Source organism: Equus przewalskii, chromosome 6 (genome assembly GCF_037783145.1).
Source record: "Equus przewalskii isolate Varuska chromosome 6, EquPr2, whole genome shotgun sequence".
NCBI lineage: Eukaryota > Metazoa > Chordata > Mammalia > Perissodactyla > Equidae > Equus > Equus przewalskii.
This window is the reverse complement of record NC_091836.1, coordinates 31,809,684-31,829,714: the sequence shown is the minus strand read 5'-3', so window position 1 is coordinate 31,829,714 and position 20,031 is coordinate 31,809,684. Positions and strand designations below refer to the sequence as shown.

The 20,031-nt window shown below is 37.2% G+C and overlaps 1 protein-coding gene and 1 pseudogene across 1 annotated transcript; one reads left to right on the top strand and one right to left on the bottom strand.

Annotated features, from left to right (window-relative positions):
* Window positions 1-2,299: 2,299 nt before the first annotated feature.
* On the top strand, window positions 2,300-3,331 carry LOC103550124 (olfactory receptor 10G8-like). Its single transcript, XM_008518858.2, has one exon. The coding sequence runs from the start codon at window positions 2,300-2,302 to the stop codon at window positions 3,329-3,331; it is 1,032 nt and encodes a 343-aa protein (XP_008517080.2).
* A 15,311-nt stretch (window positions 3,332-18,642) lies between these two features.
* Window positions 18,643-19,577, bottom strand: LOC103550125 (olfactory receptor 10G7-like; annotated as a pseudogene).
* Between the last annotated feature and the right edge of the window lie 454 nt (window positions 19,578-20,031).

Below are 20,031 nucleotides of genomic sequence, written 5' to 3'. Positions count from 1 at the left end.
ATTGGTACCTTTGGCTGAATCTCCTGACTTAAGTCTCAGGTTACCTTGTAATTCACCTGATGAAAAATTTCATATTTCATCTAATCTGAATGTGAGATTATTCTGGTGATGAGATCACACTAATATAGGAGAAATTTCAAAGATACATTTGTTACATTTCTTGAGTTTTGATATTCATGTAGGTGATTAGGATAATCCTTTCTCTGCTATTTATTCTCTTATTTGAAAAATATAGTTTTAATACAGCTTAAGCCACATTGCCTTGAGATAGGATAAATTTTGTCTGGGCTTTGCTAAGAGCAGAGATCCTCATTTGTCTCATATTGGTCAGCCAGTTTCAGAGTCTTCTATCATAGAAGAATTAATAACAATCCAGAACTCGATAGTATTTTAGATTAAATCAATAACGTCATTTCTGCCTCACTTTTCACTGTATGGAATTCCAACTTTTCTTGACATAGAGCCAATATAGGTCCTTTCCTCTTGCATTGGTCCCATTGTTCCAGTCTCAGGTAGCAGGCTTTAAATAAGAACCATATACTTGATGAAATTGTCTTCTCTTATGAGGGAATTGCCTGGATTTATGAGTAAGAGGAATAGAAGATGGGGGAGGGATATTTTCTCTAACAAAGCCGATATTAGAAAATATTTAGATATCTATGATTGAAGGATGTATATTAGAAAACCAGCCCCTACACAATCGGTTGTGGTTCGGAGAACAAATGTGAACTTTATATTCTTAGAGCCTCATAAAGGATGTTTTAGTATAAGAGAAGTGTGAGGCTAGCAGTGTAAAAGGCTTTGCATATTCTGAATCATACGGGAGATTGCAGTTATCCTATTATGGAGTTGATGTTCTAGCTTGCTCTGATTGAAGCTAAAGAAGTCTCTTTATAAGCAGGTGGTGGTGGTACTGAGGCATTAGTACCAGTACCAATACCAGAGATGAATCTTCCTCAAAGATCTAACTTTGAAATTGAGAAGTCTCTATAGCACAAAGAGACTTTTATTTTTATTATTTATTGTCAATCTCTCTCTGTCTCTCTCTGTCTCTCTCTCTCTCTATATATATATGGCAATTCTATAATATAAGGAACAGAGTTACATGATTCACTATCTTTTTTTCTGCTCCATTTTTTTTTTTTTTGAGGAAGACTAGCCCTGAGCTAACTACTGCCAGTCCTCCTCATTTTGCTGAGGAAGCCTGGCCCTGAGCTAACATCCGTGCCCGTCTTCCTCTACTTTATATGTGGGACGCCTACCACAGTATGGCTTACCAAGCAGTGCCATGTCCGCACCCGGGATGCAAACCAGCGAACCCCGGGCCGCTGAAAAGCTGAACGTGCAAACTTAACCACTGCACCACCGGGCCGGCCCCCTGATTCACTATCATTTATGGAGCAGCTATTACATGTCAGGCACTGTATTAAGTACTTTACCTGCAGTATCTCACTTAATATTTACAACTTCTTAGTTAGGTAGATGTTATTACTGCCAAATTATATATGAGGACACAAGAGAAAGATTTAGGCTTACTGTAGACTTTTGAAATGCTCACTGCTAGCAACAATTAAATTCTTGATTCTTTACATTTCCCAATAACTTTTGGGGAGAAAACAGAGTTTAAAAGAGTTCCCAAGATTCCTTCCCCCTGGTGTATGCTCCTTGTTAAATAGCCTCCCTTAGAGTAAAGGTGGGACCTGTGAATATGGTGGGATATGACTCTCTCACTTACATTACGTTGCATTTCCCTTTTGCCCAGCAAACTGGAGAGAGATTCTCCTGCTGGCTTGGAAGAAGGAAGCTGCAATGTTGCCAGATGGTCAGGTGTTTAGGACATAAGGGTGACTTCAGATGCTCCCTGGCAACAGCCACCAAGAAAACAGAGACTTGAGTCCTAAAGCTGCAAGGAAACGTATTTTGCCAAAAGCCTTAATAAACTTGGAAGAGGATTCTGAGCCTCAGATGAGATTACAGACCCACCTGAGACCTTGATTTTATCTTGATGAGACTGAGCAAAGGACCCAACTGACCTGACTGAAAAGATTGCGCGATAGTAAAATTGAATTGCTTTACGCTGCTAAATGTAAAGTAATTTATGGTATCAGTAGAAATCAGTAGAAATTAATGCCATGGATTTCTCCTACTTCTTTTTGCATATATCTGTGTTTGCCTCTATTTTGTGTGTGTATATGAGACATAGAGAGAGGCAGATGATGAAATCATGCCATCACCTTTATAAAAGAAGCTTTGCAGTAAGCAAAGTTGAGCATAACTCCAGAATTATCTGCCATGGATGATGCAGTTGCTACACAGAGAATGGGTTCTCCCTTTTTACATAAATCCTGAATGTTCTTTATATTCCCACAGGGAGAGGTACCAAAAGTGTGGAGAAACGACAAACGTGAGCCTCATGACAACATTCATCCTCATGGGCTTTCCCCATGCACCTGCACTGGACACCCCTCTCTTTGGAATCTTCTTGGTGATTTACTTACTCACCGTGGTGGGGAACCTCCTCATCCTACTGATGATCAGTATGGATTCCCACCTCCACACCCCCATGTACTACTTCCTGGCCAATCTGTCCTTCATTGACATGTGGTTCTCCACAGTCACTGTGCCCAAAATGCTGATGACCTTGGTCTCCCCAGGCGGCAAGGCTATCTCCTTCCACAGCTGTATGGCCCAGCTCTACTCCTTCCACTTCCTGGGGAGCACCGAGTGTTTCCTCTACACAGTCGTGTCCTATGACCGCTACCTGGCCATCAGTTACCCACTCAGGTACAGCAGCATGATGAGTGGGAGAATGTGTGCCCTCCTGGCCACAACCACGTGGCTAACTGGTTCTCTGCACTCTGCTGTCCAGACCATACTGACGTTCCGTTTGCCCTACTGTGGGCCCCAACAGATCCAGCATTACATTTGTGATGCACCACCCATCCTCAAACTTGCCTGTGCAGACACTTCTGCCATTGAGATGGTGATCTTTTTCAATATCGGGGTAGTGGCCTCCAGCTGCTTTCTCCTGATAGTGCTGTCGTATGTGTCCATTGTCTGTTCCATCTTTAAGATCCGCACCTCAGAAGGGAGACACAGAGCCTTTCAGACCTGCACCTCCCACTGCATTGTTGTCCTTTGTTTCTTTGGCCCTGGTGTTTTCATTTACCTGAGGCCAGGCTCCAAGAATGCTGTGGATGGAGTTGTGACCATTTTCTACACTGTGCTGACACCCCTTCTAAACCCTGTGGTGTACACCCTGAGGAACAAAGAAGTGAAGAAAGCTCTGTTGAAGCTGAAAGACAAAGTAACATATTCTCAGAGTAAATAAACATTTGATGTAGATATGTGCAGTCTTAAAAAAACTGGTAATGTAGTTTAATCATCCACAAGTAATTTATTTCATGTATCATTCTCAATGTGAAACGTATCCAAAACTACCTACTCAGGAATATTTGTTTCACAGCTTTTTCTGAAGAGTTTAAAAAAATCACAATTTTTTTTTTTACAGTGAACATGCTTAAATTTTGATCTATCAACTCATTTCTCTGATAGATTTATTTGACCTTTTTTACAGGTTTTTTTGCACATAATTGACATAAAACATTGTTTCTACCTTTTTAAATTAATATTCTGATTGGGTCTCAGATAAGGATTGAGTTATTCATATACCTAAGTTGATAATATGCCTTTTCTTGTTACGTCTTATAACACAACTTGGGAGTTTATAATCATGAGGATACTGTTCAAGTATAGCAACAAACATCAGAGGTCATTTACTAGCGGCTGCAGCTGTTCAACTGCCCTTTCAATCCTTTTAGTGACTTCATGTGTGTGTGTGTATCTGTGCGTGAGTATGTGTGAGTTTCAAGATGACAACCCCTCTTTCTCAATACATCTTGACCCTGTTAATTACTCCCACATTGAAAGAGTTCTAAACTTCTGAACAGTTTGCTATCTCTGTATGTAGGTCTGCCAGGATAAGCTGTGGCACTGACATGTTTCTTTCACTAACTGGGAATAATCACCACCTTATAAGAGCCCTGCAATTTCTCTGGTTTGGTGGGTCAAATCAAGACAAAGGTAACGGGAAGTTTCCATCACATATTCTGACCTTGAATTCCTGTGCTACCTGCCAGATGCCCATGTTTACCACAGAACCATTCTATACTAGATCCTTTTACTACATATGGTGGTAGCTGGTCATGCTGCCCAGATAGCTCCTTCTCCCTCCATCTTAGAGTCTTGGAAATTCAACCACACCAAACTATAATCTGCTCTGAGATAGAGACACCCCCCATTGCAGGCTGGGGCCAATGGTGTCCCTATTTAGAAAATAGAAAAATGACAATATAACTAATTAGTTAGTTATCATGAGATTTCAAAATTGTTCTCTTACAAATTAGAAAAATAAGACTTAGTAAAGACAAAACACCCTAATAGAACCTAATGAATAGCTACGTAGTCCACACTGTAGCCGTTTTTCTGTAATGGATGAATGCTGCAATTACATGCACACAAAAACAAATATTGGCCAAATAAGTTTAGAAGTAATTTTATGGACATTATCCCAATTTTATATCAGTGAAAGACCTGCTCTCAAAACCTTCTTATGAGAGTTTAATGAGTTAATAGAAATAAAAGTGCTTTGAGTCATATTGATTCATAATATATTCTCTTTTTTGGCGAGGAAAATTCTCTCTGAGCTAAAATCCATTGCCAATCTTCCTCTTTCTTTTTTTTTGCTTGAGGAAGATTAGCCCTGAGCTAACATCTTTTCCACTCTTCCTCAATAAATTTTTAATTAAAGTTTTAAAATTTAAAGCTGAGGCCACCAGCCAGATAGCCTGATTCTCAGAATCATTCTCTTTACAATTTATTTCAATGACTACCTAGTCATTGGCATAGTATTTTTGAAGATGCATGAATGCAGCTTTCTTTAAATCACTGATAGTGATACTGTCATAATTAACACCATTATTGAAAATGTAATCATTCTTATTATTTTTCTAAATTTTGTATTCCCATATTTATTAGTTTTCAAGTAATTTAACTACAATAAAATATATGAAGCATTCAAATTATACTGATTTAAGTTATTCTAGAATAATTCAGAAGCAAAAACAGTAAAGATTATTGAGTTTGGGATATGCCAGACACTTTATAAGCTAATCGTTATAAGAACCCCATGAGACAGATAATGCTATTATATAAGATGAGAAGACTTAGAACATTAGTTTACTTAGTTAAATTCACACAGTTAGTAGGAATATGTTCAAGGTTTAAGCCCAGACTATCTGGAACCAAAATTGATTGTGTTAAGTTCTACCCTACATTGCCATCAGTGAATTTCAAGAACTTTCTGTGTCTTTGGGTAACAGGACAACATCAATAAAAATGAATAATAATTGAAATAAAGCACAGATTTTTGTATAAGTATGTGTTCTTTACATGTCAAATGTGGGATTGTTTTAAAAAATTTATTTTTCCATTGATTATGAAAGGTAGCTATCTGCTCTACCCCCACCTGATGTAGATTCCAAATGCTTCATCACACTATATCAGCCCATCTGTTTACTCCTCTGCTCCTCATTAAGATATGGATTCTTCAAGGAAAAATATTGCCTTAATCCTATAGTAATCCACATATATAAATCTTGGTCTGATTTCCTTAGAATGTTCTCTCTGCTACAGACCTTTGTGATTTCCATTATGTTTACTTACTTTTTGAGGGTCCTGGCTTTTGATCCATACTCATAATATCACATATTATTCCTAAACAAATGCCTTCTCTTCCTATCTATGAAGTTCCTGCCTTCTTTGTTCAATCCTTGCTGACTTTAGTTTGTCAGATATTTCCATTTGGAGATAAAGCTATTACATCAAACTTTGTATGTCTAAAACTAAACTTTTAAAAATCTCTCCTTCAATATTTGTATCTTATTTGCCTATGATTGGCCCAATACAAAGCCCCTGAAACTCAGAGGGTCTGTCCATAATCCTTCCTCATACATTTCTTCTTCTTACAAAGAAGGGATAAGAGAAGAGATAAACAGAGAAAGATGAGGGTGGTAGGATGGCATGAAAACCTCTGGAAAATAAAGAAAAATGATGGATAATTTTAATATTTGATAGTGAATATTCTGCATTATCAAATAATAATTGGGACAACTCATTTTGTAAACACTTCATTGTGTCATTATTATGCTCTAAGAGATATCAATACTATTTTCAAAATGGGAAATAAAAAAAGAATAAAATACTTCAGCATTGATGTTTGCATTCTACATAGGGGAAGATAAAATCTGAGAAAATCCTTAATCACATCTTTCCACGTTTTGATGTATTCCCTTGGAGTTTTCCTTGAAATAGCAGCTCTGGAGTACTGAACTTGTCCACTGAGGCTCATTATTAGTACTTTCATTCCCCTGTTGACCTGAATTTTTAAAATATTGTTTTTTAATGAAAAGATGAGTCTAACTGATTCCTTGAAGCTATATCTGAGTTTAGTAGCCGTGGAAAATGGCTTTAAACTACAGAAGTAAAGAGCTAAATTATAAGTAAAAAGTTAACATAGAATCTGGCTCAAGTCTAGAATAAATAAGCTAGCTTGTATAACAATCCCAATGCTGATACTTGTTCATCAATTCAGTTTTGCTTTCTCAGTTAATTAATCAGTGCAATAATTCCTTCAACAATTTAAGTTATGGGACTACTTTATTTAAAGCACAGGAGATACAGAACATGAAGACAGCATTTGTGTTCCAGAACTTCAGAGTCCAATGGGAAACACGTAAGTAAACAAACGAATTTTAGAGGGTCATAAAGTATGTATGAGGTGCCATGGTAAACCACATGTCATCTAACACACATTAAGTCGTGGAGTAAATCACCATCTGAAAATAAAGAAAATTACCTATACAGGTAACAAAGGCTTGCTCCAACCACATAAGACAAGAATTAACCTGTAGAGTATGAATAATACAAAGATTGTTTCAATTTATGTGTTTTGGAGTTTGCTCCCAAATGACAGGGCTTCCATTCTCCAGGCCAAATCACAATGCATTTTGCATCTTTCAGTTCTAACAAGAAGATAATTTGGACAGAAGAGACTAAATCCAAAGCTTTCACATTTCTTTTTATTCTCTGATAATCTCAGTGTCCAGACCATGCATACATATTGGCTAGGACTTGCCCATCCCCAACCAGAAGAAAGCCAGAATGTGCAATGCTACCATGTCCCTGTGGTGGAGATGAGGAAGTATCAGGTGGACTGCACTAAGTGTTAATTCAATTGTTTACAGTGTGACTTTATTTTCCTCACTATAGGCAAAATTAAGACAAAAGCATGTCTCCTCCTCCTTGGTAGAATGGGAGGATGTTTTCAAAATGGGTGTTATCAGAGCCGGCCCAGTGACATAATGGTTAGGCTTACGTGGTTTGGTTCTTCAGTCTGAGATTTGTAGACCTGCATCCTGGGCACAGACCCACGCACCACTCATCAAGTGATGCTGTGGCAGTGTCCCACATACAAAATAGAGGAAGATTCGCAACAGATGTTAGCTCAGGGCCAATATTCCTCACAAAAACAAAAACAAAATGGGTATTCTCATATCCTTATTCAAAGTTGTCATCAGCGAAATATTTTCAAACGACTTTATTCTCGTACAGGCGTGCATCACTTAAGGATGGGATACATTCTAAGAAATGAGTCATTAGGTGATTTCGATGTGTGAACATCATAGAGTGTACTTACACAAACCTACATGGCATAGCCTACTACACAGCTAGGCTATATGGTACTAACATTTGAGACTATGTTCATATATGTGGTCTGTCATTGACCAAAACATTGTTATATGGAACGTGACTATATTTTATATACTTGAACTGCCAAAAGTGACTAGAGGGCATGCATATTAGATCAAAAAAATTTTGTGAAACCCTAAAGATTCAGTATCACTCTATTCATCTAATTCCCCCACTGTCAGCAGGGGCTGTAAAAAGCCATAAAAGAATCTTGAAAATATGATTGAAATTTATGCAGCAATAAGTCTGAAGTGGTCAGACACCCTAATGATAGCACTTAAGATCATTAGATATAAGTAGAAGACAAGAAATATTAATGGATAAAACATATGGGACTTTCTATTACTTTTCTAAAATCTGTGCATTGGCTATCTATTCCCTTTGATGACGTGGTATGATAGTATTTGAAATCATTAATGAAGTGTGCCAAGCATTTCACAGGTGGGCAAAAGTAGAAATCAACACAGAGGGCAATGCCCTATTAGGCAGCCTGCTGTACATTCATTAAACACCACTGTCAGAGGCCACACTAAGTTCTACTCAGCACTAAGAATGCAACACAAGGATTACTGATGTTCTTTCTCTTATGTTCAGAGATAGTGGTGGTAGTCTACAAGAATTTTTTGCCATTACAAGCCCACTTCTACCCAGTTGGAATGACTTTAAACTTACTCAAGACTTGTTGACAAGTGGGACAAATCTTGAACCCATAAAGATATACTTCATTTCCAGTACAGTGGTTTTTTTCATTTTAGCATTTCCCTTGATTCTTTATTAGAGTTTCCATCTCTCTGCTTCCATTATCCATTTGCTATTCTATGTTGTCTACTTTTTTAATTAAGACCTCAACATATTAAGCATAGTTGTTCTCTGTCTGCTAATTCCAACATCTATGTCATATCTGGAAATGGTTCTAATGAGTGCTTTATCTCCTCAGACTGGTTATTCTTACCTTTTAGTGTGCCTTGTAACTTTTTGTTGAAAGCTGGGCAAGTTTGTATCAGGTAATAGGAACTGAAGTAAATAGGGCTTTAGTGTGAGGATTTATGATTATCTGGTTCATAGTTGGATTGTGTTTACTGCTCGTAGTAAGTAGCTATAGGTACCAGAGGCTTCAAATTCCTCTAGCGTCCTGGTTTTGCCCACCCGTTTACTTTAGGCATCCTTAAATATTCTTCCTCAGAGTCTGTATCTTACAACTCTTTCAGCTATAACCCACTATTACTATAATGGAGCCCTGCTTGTGCGGTGGTAAGTTAGAGGGAGGGAGATTATTCTGTAATATTCTGATTCAATGCTAGTGTTTTTCAGGAGCTTGTGTCTTGCGGAAATTGAGTGGAGTGCTCCATTTCCCCTACTACTTTCCTTGGCTACAGCATTTCAAGTTTAATTTCTTATAGCTCTGACCTCTGCTGACCATGCTTTTCTCCCTTCAGGTAAGACAGGAAGACTAGATGAGTCACACACTGGAGTGGAAGAAGTGCCCTTCTCCCAATTGGGATAAGAGTCTGGAAAAGTCTTTTCCCCTAAAAAGAGCAGACCTTTAGGATGGAGAAGGCTCTGCGTATATTTCACAATGGTTAAGTTTCCCCTAACCCTACCAGAGCCAAGAGAAGAATTTTCTTGGCTCTTCACTATGAGACGCTGGTGGGGTTCCTAGATATAAAGCTCATTAAAGCGCTAAGGCTCCCTAAAGACTGCATCCCTCAGGAGTTTCTCACTGTCATGTTAGTCCCCCACATAGCTTTCACTAATCATCAAAATTATATTTAACTGCTCCTATTAGTTTATGGCTCCATGGCTTCTGCTCCAGATAAGCAGATCTCAGCTATATCTGGTTGTTCCTTTCTCTTCATATTTTGGGTGGCAATTTGCCCTGTGACCTCAGTTCTCTGATGGATCCAAGAAAAGTTTTGATTTTCAATTTGTGCAGATTTTTCCTCTTGTAAGAATGCAAGTGACAAGACAACTTCCAAGCTCTTTACATATTGGAGCTGAAACCAGAAATCACAAATCATAACTTTTTAAGTTCAACAATTAAATGCTATTTTTAATGATATAAAGTTTTTTTCTGATTTACTTATGAGTTTGATTTTGTAACCGAAAGTTTGGTCTCTGAACCCAATGCCAATCCAAATAACAAGAACAGAGTCTTGTGTGGAGGAGGAAAGGTTTTTACCATGCCAGGCACAGGGTGCAAAGCAAGGGCTCATGCCTCAAAAATTGCTAGCTCCCCAGATGAGGAATGGGTGGGGATTTTTAATTGGGGTTTTGGGTAGGGGAGGGGGAACATGTAGCTTGTGCAGGTCGGTGCTTTTCCACCAGCCTGCATTTGGCCTTGAGAGGCTGCTTGCAGCAAGGCGGTGGTGGGGGATGGTGAGATAGGAGGATGGCAGGTGGGCGTCCTTCGCCACCATTGTCTCATCTTCCTGTTTGAGGCTGGTTAGAGCGCCGGAAGTCGAGGAATTGAGGTCTGGGAAGCCCCCGCTCCTTGATGTTCTTGAGACAGCGGCTTTCCTGGCAAACTCAAGGACACATGATTAGCTAAACTTTAGTGTGCCTCCAACTCCAGGCCACCTGGGCTTTTAACAATTTGTAACTCCTGTTTAGTTGTAAAGCTCAAAGAGTCCAAATTTAAAGAAACAGGTGTTTACATATGAGTGGAGCTAGAGAAGCAGGAAAGGGGGTGGTGGGTTTTAGTTTTAACCCCATATACTCTGGGCTCAATGTGGGGGAACTGATATCAGGGCTGATGTTAAGAGCCTGTAACTATTTTTTTTTTTAACTTTCTATTTCTTTTTGTATCTCAAGTATTCCTTACAAGATAAATTTCATTACTGCATTATATTTTCTTGGGTTCTTTGATAAGGGCCTATTAGTAGTACATATTTCCAGTTTTTTAATGTCTCCAAATATAATTTCACTCTCATTTTTTTTTCTTGAGAAAGATTAGCCTTGATCTAACATCTGCCACCAATCCTCCTCTTTTTCATGAGGAAGACTGGCCCTGAGCTAACATCCTTGCCCATCTTCCTCTACTTTATATGTGGGATGCCTACCACAGCAGCGCTTGCCAAGAGATGCCATGTCCGCACCCAGGATCCAAACCAGCAAACCCCGGGCCACAGAAGCAGAACATGCAAACTTTACTGCTGCACCACCAGGCCGGCCCCCTATTTCACTCTCAGTCTTGATAGTTGCTTAGCATACAATTTTTCATTGACAGTCACTTTCCTCATACTCTGTACTTCACTTCAATATTTGTTGATTTGCATTATTGCTGAAGATCAGTCAGCTGTTATGACCTACCAATAGCCATTTTCACAAGGCATATATTTTGAAGCTATTTTGTTAAATTCTATCAAATTTCAGATTTTAATATCTTCTTGTAAATTGACCCTTTTTTCTTTAGAAAATGCCCTTTGTATCTCTTACTTCCTCTCTTAAAGCCCACTCTATCGGATATTAATATAGACACACCAGGATTTTTTTCCATTATTTTTTTGACATAAATTTTCCTCTCTTTAACTTTAACTTTAACTTTTCATCTGTGTGTGTGTGTCTTTGTATTTAATGTACTTTCTTATAAACTAAAAATACTAAGTATTTTTTTAGGCTGTCTGATGATATTCTTATTTTATTTGTAATGGTTACTGTACCTGTAATTATTGATAGAGTTAGGTTTAAATCTAACATTTTGCTATTTGTTTTCAGTTCAAGTCTTAAATTCTTCTCTCTTTATTTCTGTGTTTTTCTGTCTTCCTTTGTATTAATCAAATTATTTAGTCTGTTACTTGTTTTTTCATTATTTTATTTACTTTTTTCATTGCTATTTTCATAATTCTATCTTCTTATGATATTCAACACCATTTTTATATTATAATTTACTTACATTAAACTTTTACCATATCCTAATTAATCCAAGACCCTTACAATCAGTTAACTTCATGTGAGAGATTCTTTTATTTTTTTATATCATTGTCTATATTTTATTTCTAAACATTTTTTGAACCTCATGATGTATTATTATTGGTGCTTTAAATGCTCAATAGTTTTTTATATTCACCCTTTCCTGTTCTATTTATTCCTTCTTGCACTTCCATCTGGGATAATTTTATTCAATTTTGGAATTTCTTTTAGTAATTTTTGTAGTGTGGGGTTATATTTTATGCAGTTTGTACTTCTTTATGGAGAGAAATTAAGGCTGAAACCAGCTACTTTGTCATGGCAGTGTAGAAATAACAGTTTTCCTTTTTTAAAAATTTGTAATTTGGGTTTTTTCTTTGCCTGCTTTTAAAAATCAATTTTACAGAGGTATAATTTGCAAACACTCAAATGCATCCTTTAGGTGCACAGTTTTGTGTGTTTTGACAAATGTTGTCCACCATCACCATCAAGATAAAAAGTCTTTACTCCACCACAATAGAATCCTTTGTGTCTCCTCTCAGTCATCTCCCCACCACCCTGAGACCCAGGCTGATCTGCTTTCTCTCACTATAGACTAGATTTGTCCTTTTCAGAGTTTCCTATAGATGAAATCACATGGTACACATACTTCTATGCCTGACTTCTTTCGCTTATCCACTTATCCTTCTTTTCCTCACTCATTGATGCAGCTGTACATATCAGTAATTCATTTCACACTAATTATTGGTTCATTGTATAAATAAGTCACAATTTAACATTAATTGTTGTTTAACATTTGTCTTACTTCCTGTCTTGGTGTATTATTAATAAAGATGCCATGTAGCTTCATTTGTAAATATTGTGGACGTGTGTTTTCAATTCTCCTAGATAAACATTGAAACGTAGAATTGCTAATGAAATGGTAAGTCAAATTACAAGTGTATGTTTAATATTTTAACAAACTGATTCTTCTGCAAACTGATGGTATCATTTTATATATCCAAGAGCGACATATAAGAGTTTCAATTGCTCTGCATCCTCACTAATATTTGATTTTGTCAATTTTTTGAGTTTTAGCCATTTGATTATGTGTGGTAGCATCTTATTATGGTTCAATTTAGACTTACCTGCTGATTACTAATGTGGAGCACTTTTCCATCTTTCTATTGGCCATTTCACATATTTCCTCTGCAAAGTATATGGCTGAAACCTTTGCCCTTTTCTCATCATGATTTTGGTTTTTAACTTGTGGGATATCTTTATACATTTTGATTCAAATGTTTTATTGGATATATGCATTAAAATATTTGCATCCAGTATATATCTTGCCTACTCATATCCTTATTAAAATCTTCTGAAGAAAGTTTTCAATTTTAGTAAAATTCAATTTTTAACAATTTTTGGCTCATACTTTCCTGTTTTTTCTAAGAAATATATACTTATTTCATGTTTATGAAAGTTTTCTCCCACTTTTTTCCATAGAAATTTAACAGTTTTGGTTTTTAAATTAAGGTCAATAATCCAATTTAAGATAATTTTTGCATATAGAGTGAAATGATAGTCAAAGCTCAGGGTTTTTTTCTTTTAAAGATTGGTCCTGAGCTAATGTCTGTTGCCAATCTCTCTCTTTCTCTTTTTTTTGTTCCTTATTCTCCCCAAAGCCCCCCAGTACATAGCTGTATATTATAGTTGTAGGTACTTCTAGTTCTACTATGTGGGACGCTGCTTCAGCTTGGCTTGATGAGCAGTGCTAGGTCTGTGCCCAGGATCTGAACCGACGAAACCCTGGGCCGCCAAAGTGGAGCATGTGAACTTAACCACTCAGTGTTAGGGCCGGCCCCACAAAGTTCAGTTTTTGCTGATGGATAGCCAACTTTTTCAGTATCACTTGCTGAAAGCACTATATTGTCGCCTTTAAAATGCTTGGTATTTTGATTAAAAATCAGCTGAGTGCTATGTGTGAGTCTGGACTCCACATTCCGCTTCATTGATCTCTATATCGATACCTATAACAATTGTGCACTTTCGATTAGTATGATTTACAACACTTATCACTATCTTTTAACACACAAGTTGTATGATTATATGACTACTATGTGCATAATGTTCCTACTATGTGCATCTTCATCCCCCAAACCCTCCAGCTGCCCTTCATTATTCAAATTAGTGCTTTGACAATTCATTTCCTTCTAATCTTTTTGGAATATTCTCTTGATGCTATTTATATGTGAGCTCTGTGGGAGAATAGTTCAACAGCAATAAGGAACTGGATGAACAACAGTTTTGGTGCTTTCATCCCTTGGTATCTCCCAGAACCCTGCCCTCAAGAAGTAGCTGCTTTTATAAGTGCTGTCTCTGGGCCTCTTTAAATTTACAATCTCTATAAAGATCTTTGAGTGTTATTGTGAGAAATAATTCTGTCAGTTTCAATAACCAATTTGTATAAATTTCCCAAAGAATCTCTTTCTTGGACTTACTTTGGAAGCGTAGGAAGGAAGGTGGTTTCCCTACTGATCTGGTTCCTCTTTATGCTACTGATTAGGAGAAGTTTCCTTCTTCATGTTTAGGAACTGGGTGTTTAACAGCCAACAGAAACCAAAGAATACAATGACCAGTCCTCTTGCTTACTTAACAGTAAGCTTTGCTTGCCTTTTCTTCTAAGCTACACTGTCAACCAGATAATTGTACCTGAAACTTTCATAGGTGCTTAACCCAAATATTTCCAAAGTTAGATTTTTCATTCTACGCTAACAACTTACCTCTATTACTTTCTCTGTTTTGTTGAGCTATATCACAACTGCCAAGCATGCTAAATTTTTCCATCAACTTTACCTCCTCACACAATTGGCTACTATTTGCCATCCATTGCAAAACACTCAAGTCCTACTGCTACCACCTGAACCTGGATTTTCATGTATTTTTCTGATATGCAGGTGAGAAAGCTCTTTAGTTGATCTTTCCTCCCAAAAGCTTACCTTCCTCCAATCTGTCTCCCATGTGCTACAAATTATATCTCTAAATACATATGGTAGTTATATCTGCTTTATTTCAATAACTCTCCCAAATTTGCAAGATAAAAATTTATCTTCCTAGTGTTTCATGCAAGTTTATTCATGATTCCTCTAATTTTTCTGACTTCTTATGCATCCTATGTTTCCTTTATATTGGGACTATAAAATCTTTGAAAAGGAGGTCTGTGTCTGTTCAATCTGTATATTCATGTGTGTAGCACACAATAGCCACTTAATTTATATTTTTATATTGAATGAATAAATACGTGGATTCAGGCTGGAAAGAGAAAAAAGAGAACTTAAAAATGTAAACCAAAAAATCAAATGTAACTCAAAGTTGTTTTATCTAACCCTTTAACACTCAAAAATATTAATATTCAATAACTTTATTCAGTGGTCAATATTCATATTAGCTAAAAAAAATCACACAAGAGAGATTTATGGTCTTGAAATTGTTCAATATCTTGGCTTGGGTGGAGGATACACAAATCTGCACAAGTGTTAAAATTGTGTACTAATTAGCACGCATGCACATGCACAAATAAAATGGGGAAATCTTAATAAGATCTGTGGATTATATCAATGTCAATCTCCTGTTTGTGATATTATGATATAGTTTTACAAATTGTTACCACTGAGGGAAGCTGGGCAAAGATATCAAAGGATCTCTCTATTTTTCTTACAATGTTGTGTGATTTTACAATTATTTCAATTAAGAAAGACATTACTATTTACCTTATATATCATCATTAAAAATCTAAATTATTTTCAACCTGGTTTTGTTTAATACATATTATTATCATATTTTTGAATCTTACAGCATATTTCCAAGTTAAAACTCATAATGATTCTCTCCTTGGTCACCCATTACACTTATCACAATGTACCCTGGGTAATACTACACTTGCTTTTCTCCCTCAGCAGACCACGACCTCCGTGAAGGTAGAGACCTTGTCTGTTCTATTGTTTATCATGTGCCTTAACACTCAGTAAATGTTCCATAACATTTTTTTGTTATTGTGAGTTAAGTAAAATAGTGTGATTACAAGGAACTGAAAAGAATCCAAGTGAACTCAATGGCTAAGTCATTTTGTTCTAACTTGTCCTCAGTTTTCTCCTTTGCCAAATGAGTAGGATTATATAATTGTCCATACCAGACTTGGTTTATTGGAATGAACACTAATAATCAACCTCTTACATAGGTCACTCTTTCATGGTTTAAATAGGCCATGTTTTCATAGTTGGTATGATTTTCTTCCCAGCATAGCTTCATAGCTTACTTAAAGCAAGATATGCCAAGCTAGCAGAGAAAGAATGACTTGCTAAGGCATCTCTGGAAGGCAACTTCTGCTGCTATTCTGAGGAATCTGAGAAGCACTCTCCAGTTTTAGCAGCTGTCTACCAGTTTTCTCTTATTGGTGTGCTATGCTCTGTTGACATTTATTGCATTAACAGGATACATGTGACATTTAAATTAAGCATTTACCTTGTGAGAAATTAATTTATACTTTCAACGTAAATACATATTTGGATGACTGTTTGTGAGGTTCATGGCCCAAGCCTTACCACCCCAGATGGTGTCCAGAGTCCATTTTATACTTTAAGTCAAGTAAATGTGAATTAGAGACTAGTATAATTACACAGGAAGTACTACTTAGGACCTAGTTTTAAAATTGGGAGCTGCTTTCAAAACTTTTTGGTAGTGTATTCTTTCTCTCTAAGGTTATTTGCTTATTTTTCATATATTTACTATTTGTCCCCCGTTTACTCCCAGATAATTTTTGTATTGTATGATTCCATTTTTTCAATTATTTTATTGAGATCATAATCATTTATAACGTTGTGTAATTTCAGATGTACATTATTATTTGCCAGTTTCTGTATACACTGCCCTGTGCTCATCCCCAATATTCTAGTTTTTATCTGTCACCATACATATGTGCCATTCACTCATCCCCCAATCCCTTATATTTGAAACCATAAAACTCCTAGAAGAAAATATAGGAAGTATAGTCTTTGACATTGGTCTTAGCAGCATCTTCTCAAACACAATGTCTACTCAGGCAAGAGAAACAAAATAAAAAATAAGCAAATGGGACTACATCAGAGTAAAGAGCTTCTTCAAGGCAAAGGAAACCATGAATAAAACAAAAAGACAACCCATCAACTGGGAGAAAATGTTTGTAAATCATATATCCAATAGGGGTTAATTTCCAAAATATATAAATAACTCATACAACTCAACAACAAAAAAATAAACAACCCAATCAAAAAACGGCCAGAGAGGGTCCAACCTGGTGGTGTAGTGGTTGGAGTTGTGTGTTCTACTTCGGTGGCCTGGGGTTCATGGGTTTGCATCCTGGGTGAGGACCTACACACCACTTGTCAAGCCATGCTGTGGCAGTATCCCATATACAAAATGGAGGAGGATTGGCATGGATGTTCACTCAGCAACAAACTTCCTCAAGTAAAAGGAGGAAAATTGGCAACAGATGTTAGCTCAGGGCCAATCTTTCTCATTAAAAAAAAGGGGGGGGGGGCAGAGAACCTGAATACATTTCTTCCAAAGAAGACACACAGTTGGCCAAGACGTATGTGAAAAGTTATTCAACATCACTAGTTATTAGGAAAATGCAAAACAAAACTACAATGAGATATCACCCTAAGCCTGTCAGAATAGCAATAATTAACAAGACAAAAAACAAAAAATGTTGGAGAGGATTTGGAGAAAAGGGAACCCTCATGCTCTGCTGATGGGAATACAAACTGGTGCAGCCACTATGGAAAACCACATGGAGATTTCTCAAAAATTTAAAAATAGAAATACCATACAATCCAGTGATCCCACTACTGGGTATTTATCCAAAGAACCTGAAATCAACAATTAAGAGAGACTTATGCACCCCTGTATTCATTGCAGTATTATTCACATTAACCAAGATGTGGAAGACACCTGTGTGCCCTTCAACTGTTGGATGGATAAAGAGGGTGTGGTATATATGTATACAAAGGAATACTACTCAGCCATAAAAAGACAAAATTGTCCTATTTGCAACAACATGGATGGATCTTAAGGATATGATGTTTAGCAAAGTAATTCAGACAGAGAAAGACAAACACTTCATGGTTTCAATCATATGTGGAAGATAAACAAACACATGGATAAAGAGGATGGATTAGTGGTTACTGGAAATAAGTTTAAGATTGTTAAAAATATAAGCTTTGTATTTAGGAGAAAAGACCAGGAGCTCTGTAAATGCAGAGGGAAATCCAGACAGTTGTATCAGCGACCAATATAGTAAAAACACTGCATACAATGCATATGTAGACACATGTTTACTTTTAAAAATCTTGGAGGTCAAAGGGAAAAAAATTAAAAACTTAAAATACAGTTTTCATTAGCTCATAAACATGAATAAAACCATTCTTCTTGATATTCAAGCACATTTTGTCTGATATTTTCTAATGTAAAAATTTCCCTGTATGGATTTTATATTGTATAATGGATTGTGAATGTCGCAAGTGAATTTTTAAATAGAGAAAGTCTACAAAGGGAAATAAGGGGCTTTTTATAAGCCTTGATTTAAATTGCACAAAATAAAATACAAAAGTATTATACCGGACAGAAATTCTGGAGAATATTTATACAAGGGTTAGAAGAAAACACTTCATTGGTGAATTACTTGATAGAACATAAAAAATGAGAATAATCCATTATCCTTCCTCTTAGATTATTACCATTAAATGGTTGCTTAAACTGGGATTGTGAGAAGCATTGCACTGGAAAAACATTTAAAAATCATTAAAAAATTATGACTGTGTAATTGAAATGTTGCTTAATAGTGTAATGTTCATGCTGGTAGTTTAATTTAATTATAAATTTAAAAAGGAGCTAGTCATATCTGTCCCTTCTTGATTATTTACTGTGAGTGAATATTGATTTACTTTTCAGCTTGAGCAGAGATTTCTTCACTTCTTTGTTCCTCAGGGTGTACACCATAGGGTTTAGAAGAGGTGTCAGCACTGTGTAGAAAACTGCCACAAGTCCGTCCACAGCATCCTTAGAGCCTGGCCTCAGGTAAATGAAAACACCAGGGCCAAAGAAACAAAAGACCACAGTGCAGTGAGAGGCACAGGTCTGAAAGGCTCTGTGTCTCCCCTCTGAGGTGCGGATCTTCAGGATGGAACAGACTATGGACACATAGGACAACACTATCAGGAGAAAGCAGCTGAAGCCACTACCCCGATATTGACAAAGATCACCATCTCATTGGCAGAAGTGTCTGCACAGGCCAGGTTGAGGATGGGCGGTGCATCACAGAAGTAATGCTGGATCTGGTTGGACCCACAGTAGGGCAAACGGAACGTCAATACGGTCTGGAAAGCAGAGTGCAGAGAGCCACTGAGCCACGTGGTTGTGGCCAGGAGGGCACACATTCTCCCACTCATCATGCTGCTGTACCTGAGTGGGTAACTGATGGCCAGGTAGCGGTCATAGGACATGACAGTGTAGAGGAAACACTCGGTGCTCCCCAGAAAGTGGAAGGAGTAGAGCTGGGCCACACAGCTGTGGAAGGAGATAGCCTTGCCGCCTGGGGAGGCCAAAGTCATCAGCATTTTGGGCACAGTGACTGTGGAGAACCACATGTCAATGAAGGACAAGTTGGTCAGGAAGTAGTACATGGGGGTGTGGAGGTGGGAATCTACCAGGATCACCAGCAGGATGAGCAAGTTCCCCACCACAGTGAACACATAAATCACCAAGAAGATTCCAAAGAGAAGGGTGTCCAGTGGTGCTGTGTGGGGAAGGCCCATGAGGATGAATGTTGTCACGAGGCTCAAGTTTGCCATTTATTCTCATCTATGTTGCTTTGTCCCTATAGGAAGAAAGGCACATCCAACATTTACTGTGAACATATTTCCTATGAAATATGGCGACTCCTTTTTCCCTGGTGGAGAACACAGCAGGTAAATTGTCATTTATCATTTTCTTAGCACTTTTGCTTCAACGTGGGACTTTAAAGAGGAATGGTCACTTCCTTATTTCAGTACCCAAATCAGCCAAATAGAAAGGAATCAGTCAAATAAAAAAGGGGAATAAATTCATATAAAATCCACCAAATAGAAAAGAGGAGTACATTTTGTATTCTGGATTCTGTAGATTTAGAAAAGATATGCTCAATCTAGCAACTTTCCAGAGTTGCTACACTCTCCCAGGGATAAGCCTTTATTCAGGCCTGTCTCTTTCTCTCTTTGTCTCTCTCTCACACACATATAAACACACACATGGAGGCACACACACACA